Source organism: Gymnogyps californianus, chromosome 27 (assembly GCF_018139145.2).
Source record: "Gymnogyps californianus isolate 813 chromosome 27, ASM1813914v2, whole genome shotgun sequence".
Classification (NCBI taxonomy): Eukaryota; Metazoa; Chordata; class Aves; order Accipitriformes; family Cathartidae; genus Gymnogyps; species Gymnogyps californianus.
In genome coordinates, this window is record NC_059497.1 from 5096725 (window position 1) to 5105258 (window position 8534).

An 8534-nucleotide genomic window follows, 5' to 3' on the forward strand; every position below is an offset into this window, starting at 1 on the left:
CCGTGCACCTCGAGCCACCCCGGGAGTGGCTGTAACCACGAGCATTCGCCGGGCAGAAAGTGGAAACAGAGGGAGCGGAGCAGGAAGGGGATGCAGGAGCATCCACCAGGCACCGGCACACAGCCCTGGCACACGGCCCCGGCAGCCCCGGCAGCCCCGGCACGGGCGCTACTCGCAGGCCAGCTTCCCATCAAAGCTGGAGAGGGCGATGGCGAAGGCCTGCACGGCGCAGAGCGGGTAGTTGTAGTCCATGGTGAAGGCGTCATCCGCCACGCGTCCAAACTGCATCACGATGTAGTCGGCTGTGGGAGAGAGAGGGCGAGCCGCTGGGATGTCACCCACGCACCCATCCCGCCCTTTTCCCAGGGCACCCAACGCAGCAGCGCCCCAAAGAAGCCGCCCCCGCCTCCACCGACCTCTGCCCGCAGTTCGTGCACCGGCTGCACCGCACCGCAGCGCATGTTACCAAAAAGCATCATTTCTCCATTGCACGGTCCAGCATGGGACCACGGCACCCTTCGGTCCCCTCAGCACCCCCTCCCCGGGAGCCGCAGCCCCCCAAGGGACAGGGATCCCTGCTCACCCCCCCGTGGGACCGCTGCTACCCGAGGGCGGGTGACAGGAAATCTGTAAAAATAACCAGGGGCCCCCGAGAGGTTTTTTCTGTCCCGTAACCCAACACCCCGGAGGCCGAGGGCTTCTGACTGCGCCGGACAGGTGACGAACGGCCGCGTCCGGCCGCTCGCGCGGGGACAGAGCCACTGCCACCCCGGGGGACTGTCCCCGAGGGACGATGCGCCCCCGGGGTGAGCCCGCCGGCAATGTGGGGTGCGTGCTGGGGGTGATGTTCTGGGGGTGGTCTGGGCTGAGTGGGTGGCTGTGGTGGGATGGAGGGGGGGGCTCAGCACCCCGCAGGATTTGTCCTTGCCCTAATCTGCCTGGCAACAGGTGACCCGCGCGCTCCCTCTGCCGGCACCCGGGGCCCGCAGGCAGCTGCCTGTGCGGTGCCGCACGCCTCGTCTGGCTTCATCCCAGCTCCAGCAAAGGCAGGCAGAACCCCAAAGCAACCATGCATGAAAAAACTAAACCTCAGCAAAAAAAGGGGGTGCTGGGGCCAGCTAATAGCAGTGCTCCCCCACCATCACCCCGCGTCCCGTCCCCTCCCCAGCTCACGGTCGCTGCCGTGCACGATCTGGAAGTTTTTAACAGAGGCATGGGTGACCCGGCCGTGGAAGTTGAGGACGTAGGACTGGGTCTCGTCGTTCCACACCGGTGCCTTGTTGTGCAGCTCGATCACGTTGTCCATGTTTTTGTTCTGCCATCGCATCAGGAGGCCGTCATTATCCTGGGGAGGGTGAGAGCGGGGAGAGCAGAGTTGGGGTGACCCCAGCCGGTGCCCTGCCACCTCCCATGGCGTGCCCAGGGGGATGCTCTGTACCAGTACCCAGCTGGGAGATGGGATCCAGTGCAGAGAAAAAAAAATATAGACACCTCGTGTCCCACCTCCCAGGGAGGTTTCTTGAATTTTCAGGGACATCTGAAAGCCTTTCCATGCCCCAAAATGGGTAAAATCCAAGGTGAACCCCAGTAAATCCAGCTCCCAAGGAGTTTCTCCCGGTCTGGCCCAACTTACGTTTCGGGGCCGGATGGGCACCCTCTCATTGTCAGCGTTCATCCCGGGGATGATGACCGTCATCTTCCGGGGGCCTTTGAACCCTAAAACATTGGTCTCCTGCAAGAGAAAACCCGTCCCTAAAACCAGCGACCGCCGCGGGCTGCAGCCTCTCGCCGGCGGCTGAAGGAGGGCTCAGGGACAGAGCCAGCCCATCCCGCATCTCTGCAACTCCCCGGGGCAGTAGCCCAAGTGAAGGGGTGCAGGTCAGGACCCCCTCGCCGCCTGCCCGGGAGGTCCCAGAGGGCCTCTCCGCGCCGCTGCTTACGTAGACCACGGCCGAGAGCTCCTGCCGCACGTTGGACCAGTCGGCGTTGGCCCTGTCGGGGTTCGTGCCGTTGTCGAACACCGTGAACTTCGTACCCATCAGGTTGGATCTGCAGCCGAGGATGGGAGATGGCTGCGGCCGGTGCCACCGAGCCCCCTCCGACCCCCCCTGTCCCCTCCCCTCCAGGCACAGCCCTGGCTTTCCTCCAGCTGCAAAACCCACATGTAGCCCCCGGCCAACGCCGTCCTTCCCACCCTTTAGCTGTTTGCTCGGGTTCAGGGCACTCCTAAATCGGGGTGTTATAGGATGCTGCTGCCACGGGGACCCCCCAGCATCGCTGTGTGGCTGCCGGCGGTGCAGCGGGCCAGGACTTGCCAGGCTCGCCGGGCGCTGTTTCTAGCCGTGACCTGTCTGCCGGGAGGAACCAGACAAGCCTGTTTTTCCCTCCCGGCCCCCCGATACTCCTCGGGTCAGACCCGGCAGCAGGGAATGCCAAATTTAGCCTCCTGCCTGACCCAGCCATCGCTCTGGGCAGCCGGCAACCCATGGTGCAGGAGCGGGGTGCTGCAGGAATGGGGTGCTGCAGGAATAGGATGCCACTAAAACGGGGTGCCACCTCCGCTCTTACCTTAGCTTCCCGATGAAGTTCTCTCCCCCCCGTGACAGGTCGGTGGGGTCGATGGAGATGAGGTAGTTGGAGGTTTTGCTCTTCTTACGCTTCCTCCCGGCGAGGAGGAACACCTGGGAGGGCGGTGGGACCGCGTGGGGACGGGGCATTGTCATCGCCATCGCCGCCGCCGTCCCCGGCTCGCCGCTCTGCCGTGCCTTCTGCGCAAGGCTTGGCCCAACACGTCACTGCCATGACGTTGCACAAGTCGTGGAGTGAAGACAATCCCCAAAATACTGGCTGAGCCATGGGGCGGGAGGGTCTGAGCCCAGCCCGGCATTAACGTGGCTCTCCGGACGACGTTTGCTCATCATCCCAGGTACCATCGACACGAGGCATTTCCCAAGAGGAATTGCAGGGGAGGGGAGCAGCCCCATCCAGGACCCACCACCATGGTGGGATGCAGGCAGACATCCCCCCCAAAACCCTGAGGGTGCTCCCCGGGGTGGGTGCAGAGCCCCAGGGGTCTCCACGCCCCCACCCCAGCTCACCTTCTTGTCGTTATCCAAGTGGAGGTAATAGGTGGGGTAAAGCCCCCGGTCCATCCCCTTCTTGTCCCGCGTCACCCGGCACTTGATGGTCACCCCCTGCGGCGCCGGCCGCAGCACAAACTCCTCCAGGTTGTCCACCTCGATGACGGGTGACGGGGGCCTCTCCTCCTTTGGCTGCAACACGAGAGGGGACGGTGACCCCAAAGCCAAACCTGCCAAAAGCTCCCCTCCTTTCCCAACTGATTGCTCCTCGCTCCCCCTGGGCTGTGGCTCTGCAGCTGGTGGCTTTGGGGACGGTGCTGCGGTGGGTCTCCCTGGGGGATGCTCCAGCCTCCTGACCCTCCCTGGAGAGAAGAGCTGCTGCCCCCCCTTCCAAGCTGCTGACCCCCTAAGGGTCCCCCAAGGGGACCCCCACGGCTCTGAGGGATTTTTTGTACCTTCTTTGATTTCTTCCCTTTCCCCTTCTTGTTGGAGTTTTTCTGTGGGGTCTCCGGGGTCTCCTCCTCGCTCTCGGCCGCTTTGGGAGGAGCTGCAGGCAGGAACGGGCAGGGGCACGGCAGGGGGAAGAGCCTGACTCCGCCGAACCCCAAAACCGAGCTTGGCATAGACCCATGCCAACGCCATTGATCATAACCCCCCTCTCCATGGCCAGGCTCACCCGCATCCCCGCGAGCCCCTCCAGCACCCACCACCCTCCATCGCATCGCCGACGCCAGGCTCTCACCTTTCTTTTTGGTTTTCTTCTCCTTGGGGGGGTCCCCGCCGGTCTGGAAGAGGGACGCCGGGTTTTTCTTCTTCTCCGACCTGATGGGTTTGGTGCTGGAGTCAGAATCGTCCTCCTCATCGCTGCCGGTGGTGGCTGGGGGGGGACACGGGGGACACCGTCACGCAGCACCGGGTGCTGTCGGCTCAGGGTGATGCCGTGGGAGGGTGGGACTGGCTGCCACCCCCACCCCCCACCCCCCCCGGCTCGCTCCATACCTTTCTTCTTGCTTTTCTTCTCCTTCTTCTCCCCGTTCACCTGGAACATGGACATCGGCTCCTTCTTGGTGCTTTTGGCAGATTTGGCTTTGCTGTCAGGGTCGCTCTTGTCTCCTGGAGGGATGGAGGAGCCGATGAGCGGCCGGACAGAGGGACAGGGACGGGCGGTGATGGGGACAGGGAGGTGGCAGGGTGGGGGCAGCGGGAAGGATTGAGCTGGGGGGAGATTGCACGGGGAGGGGGCGATTGCCCTGCAGCCCCCTGAGCCTCCCGGGACAGCAGTGGGGACGGGACGCGGGCGGTCCCCTCGTCCCAGCAAGGACAGATGGAAGTGGCAATGGAGCCAGGCTCAAGCTATCCCCGTCCCCCGGGCACTCACCCTTCGGCTTCAGCTTCTTCTCCCGGCTCTCGCCCGAGGGGGGCTCTTTGGGCAGCTTCTTCTTGAGCTTTTTTGGCGGGTCTTTATTCTCCACCTCCTCTTCCTCCTCCTCATCCTCCGAGTCCTCGGCCGGCTCTGCCCGGAGGTGACACCATGGCATCAGCAACACGACGGCCTCTTGCATCGGGGACCCGCAGCCTCGTGGTTTGCGAGCAGGGAACCTCCCTCGGCAGTGCCGGCCGACGTGGGCACCCATCGTGCCATGGCCAGGGTGCTGGGGCTGTGGGTCCCCTGCCCAGCCACAGCGGCCAGCAGCGCGTTGGACATGTCCAGTGCCGGACACTGCGTGCGAAGTCACACCGCCATCTCGCGGCTGCAGCCCCGGGGTGCTGAGTGGGGGGGACGAGCCCCATCTTTTTGCCCACCCCATCTTTTTGCTCCGGCAAGATGTCCGGGGAGCTGGTGGCACCGACCAGCCGCCGACTGCCACATTCCCAGGGACTGTGTCCCCCCCCTCTGACCCTGACTCCCCAGCCAACGCCATGCATGCAGGTCGCCTGCCACATCCCCTTTCCCCCCCCGGTGCGTAGCTGGATTTTGGCCAAAAAGCCCCCCCCGGGATGTGCAGAGCCTCTCCAGACACCGGGAGCATCAATGGCACCGGCGGGACATGGTGCAAGGGGCTGTGGTGCATGGGGACATGAGGTGCCACGAGCAGGTGCCCACAGAGGGGTGGGTGCTGCCCCCCCACCTTGCTGCTTCTTGGGGCCCTTGGCCACGTGGGAGCGGGGGGCCGGGCTCTCCTTCTTCTTCCGAGGCTCCCTGGTGAATTTGGAGTAGGGATCCTTGTCGCTCTCCTCCTCCCCCTTCTCCTCCTTCTTCTTCCTCAGCTTCTTCACCCCTGCGCATTTCAAGAGATGCTCGTGATGGAGAGCACCGCGGGTGCAGGATGGGGCCGTGGGGGGGGACCAGCGTGTCCCCCCATTTCCGTGGGAGCTGTGGAGGGTCTGTGCTTACCCTGTGCCGCGGCACAGGGCTCCTCCATAGCCGCTGGCTCGCCTGGCTTCTTCACCCGCAGCCGCCGGGGCTTGGCCTCGGGCTCTGGCACAGGCTCCTGCCGCTTCTTCTTCAGCTTCTGCCCCCGCGGACGGTGCTGTGGAGACAGTGCCGGCCTTAAATCCCTTTTCCCTTTGCAAGGCAACCCCTGCTCATACAGCACCGGCTCCCTTTCCGAAATACAGCCAGGCTTTTTCCCAGCCCCACGTGGGAGCAGGGACCCACTCTGGGGACGGGGACTTGCTCGCACCTTCAAACGACTAACTTACCATGGGGCAGCCCCCCGGGGAAGGCAGAGGGAGGAAAACAGAAAGGGCTGTTAGCAGACAGACGGGAGAGCATCAGCGCTGGGACAGATGGCCACGTGCCAGCCCCGAGGATGAGGGACGGGATGTTGGCACTGCCCCGACACCGTGGACCATGCCGGCATGGAGGGACAAGCCACGCTATGCCGTAGGGACCCCAGCCAGGAGCCACCCCGGGCACTGGCTCATCTCCTGATGGGCATCCCAGGGGACCTGAGCCGGGACAGGGGACATGGGGACAGGCAGGCAGCCTGGCTCTGCACCTCCATCTCCTCTCACCCCCCTGAAAGGCTCCCATCAAAGGCAAGGAGCTGCGGGGCAGTGCTGGGATGGAGGTCAGCAGGAGCGGGGGGATTAGGCACAGCACACCTAATCCCGGTTAGCCGGGGCTATAAATAACCCTGATTTACCAAATACGGAGCATGTGAGGCAGCACTTGGCTCCAGACAGGAGATACTTGGGGAGTGGGTGGCAGCTCGGGGCCCTCAGAAAGTGATTTAAGCAAATCCAGTTACACCAGAGCACCCACCACCCGACAAAGCACCTTCCTTCTCGCAGGGGTTTCGTCCCTCCCGGGTGCCCCAGCATGGTGGGTGAAGGCGTTTTGCAAGAGGGGAGATCCAGCCGGATCCCAGCGCTGCGGATTTGCGTGGGGGGGGAAGCTGGGGGTCCCACAGCAGAGCTGGGAACCGGCTGGTTTCTTCCATGTCATCAGTTCACGTCGAAAAGCTCCTTCGCATCCTTTAATCCCTTAAGCAGCTGGGGGGGAGGACAGCCACTCGCTTCGTTACTTAATGAAGCCCTTTGAGGAGGGGCTGCTGATTGAATCGCGTGGTCGATGAAATTGCTGCCGAGACCCCTCCGAGGCTGGGGGGCACCGGAGGGCTGTGCCGAAATGCAGTGAGGGGGGGCTGGCCTTAGGGGTCACAGCCTGGGGAAAGTGAGTCACGGCTGATGGCTTAACTGAGAGGCTTAATTAAAGCATTAATTAGGAACTGAGAGCCCACCTCATTGGGGTGCTTTGAAGTGATGGAGAGAGGGTTTGGAAGGATGCACAAAGGAGCAGGGGGGGGCTGTGGGATTTCCTCTACCTGCCTGCTCTGAAGGGGGTCCCCCAAAAGCTCATGCCCCCCTGGAGCTGCAGCAACGCAATGGAGCAGCCTGTCCATCCCCAAGTCAGTCTTGGTGTGGGGCCGGGGTTTGGGGGTCTCTGATGTCCCCAGCCCTTGGGGACAGCCCGCAGCAGGGGACGGTGGCACTGGGGATGGGGGGGGAAGGATTTTTTCTCACCTGCTTGGGCTTGTGCTGCTGAGGGCTCCCCGGCTGCTCACTGGGGCTGTGGGGCACAGAAAGCAAAGGGGTGAGGGCTTTCAGCCCTCCGCAGCTCCTGGGGGGCTGATACCCTCTGGCCAAGCACCACCTCAATTTTTGGGGTGGAGGGGGGAAGGTCAGCCTTTCATTTGGCTCCAGAAGCAGCTCCCCCCATCTCGACCGGGTCGAGCTCGGCCGACAGCATCCTTCCTAGCAGAGAGCACAGGACAGGCTCTGCCTTGGCCAAGGGTGACAGCAATGAGGTTAATTTGGGGACCCCCCTCTAACGAACGCTTTTCCTCCCTGTAAGCCAACGAGCATCATCGCGCCGACCCCCAGAGCAAAAAAACTGATAAAACAGCTCATTAAATTGCAATTAAACTGAAAATAGGAGAAAAAGGCTCTGGAGGAGATGAGAGCCCGGTGGGGATGCCCAGCACATCGCCCACCCCACGGGTCGCATCCTGCCCGCCGGCCCTCACCTGTCGGCAGCCCAGACCTCGCGCAGGATCTCCGTCTGCAGCGGCATGGCTCCGGGATGGCTCCCTCCACCCTGCCCCGACCTGCTTCCCTCCTCCCCGGCACCGGCCGCTGACCCCCCCGTTGCTGTAGCCCCTACCACTCCGGGGCTGGATCCATGGCCTCAGCCACGGCCACAATGGTCCGAGCGGCCGAGCGGCATCGGCTCGGCCGCCTCTGTGAGCCCCTGCGGTGGGAGGAGGAGGAGGAGGAGGAGGAAGAGCAGGCGAAGGAGATGATTAACTTTTTATTTCTCCTGAAACTCGGTAATAGGATTTCAGGGGCTGCCGGCCAGGCATGCCGGGAGAGCAGCTGGCAGGGTGGTAATCCCAGGAAAAGGGGGCCGCATGGGAGCGCAGGGGGGCACAGGGGGTCAGTTGGACCCCAAGTACCTTCTGGGGGTGCACGGCTCCCCCCACGCTGGGTGGGGTCCTTGGCACGGCAGAGCCATTTGCTCCAGCCCGGTGCGGGCAAAGGGACGCTGCCTGACCTCGTTTAGGGTTACCTTCCCTGGATGTGCCTTTTTCCACCCAAAAATGTCCTCTTGGTGATAGAAAAGCAGGATTTGGGCTGTTTTCCATGAGTTGTGCATAGGGAGCACATGCAGGGGAAGGCTGCATCCCCGGCTCCGGGTGATGCTAAGGGCTTCCCTACGGACCACCGCTCTGCTCTGACTCCCATCCCACGTCCCCAGGTCCCTTTGGGTGACGGGTTTCACACCCTGCACATCGCCGCTCCCACCTCGCCTTGCCATTAACAGCACTTCATATTTAGCTGTTAATATTCCCCTCCAAAGGCCGCCTGCAGATGCTTTCCAGTTGCAAAGCCGGACGAGCCAAGTACCCCCGGTGACCCCACTGGACCCTCAGCCTTGCCCAGCCCACC

The 8534-nt window shown here is 63.3% G+C and overlaps 1 protein-coding gene across 1 annotated transcript; it reads right to left on the reverse strand.

The window, feature by feature from the left end:
* Positions 1 to 168: 168 nt before the first annotated feature.
* TULP1 (TUB like protein 1) lies at positions 169 to 4149 on the reverse strand. Its single transcript, XM_050911226.1, has 9 exons — positions 4080 to 4149; positions 3823 to 3957; positions 3536 to 3627; positions 3099 to 3272; positions 2569 to 2681; positions 1941 to 2049; positions 1634 to 1732; positions 1174 to 1345; positions 169 to 302 (listed from the first exon to the last, which is right to left on the reverse strand). The coding sequence occupies exons 1-9, from the start codon at positions 4132 to 4134 to the stop codon at positions 169 to 171; spliced, it is 1083 nt and encodes a 360-aa protein (XP_050767183.1). The 5' UTR covers positions 4135 to 4149.
* Positions 4150 to 8534: the final 4385 nt, after the last annotated feature.

Coding starts and splice junctions, on each gene's coding strand:
- TULP1 (XM_050911226.1), bottom strand. CDS start 4,134: ATGTCCATGTTCCAGGTGAACGGGGAGAAGAAGGAGAAGAAAAGCAAG. Junction 2,682..3,098: donor ACTTGGATAACGACAAGAAG/GTGAGCTGGGGT, acceptor CCGCCCTCCCAG/GTGTTCCTCCTCGCCGGGAG. Junction 303..1,173: donor GATCGTGCACGGCAGCGACC/GTGAGCTGGGGA, acceptor TCTCTCCCACAG/CCGACTACATCGTGATGCAG.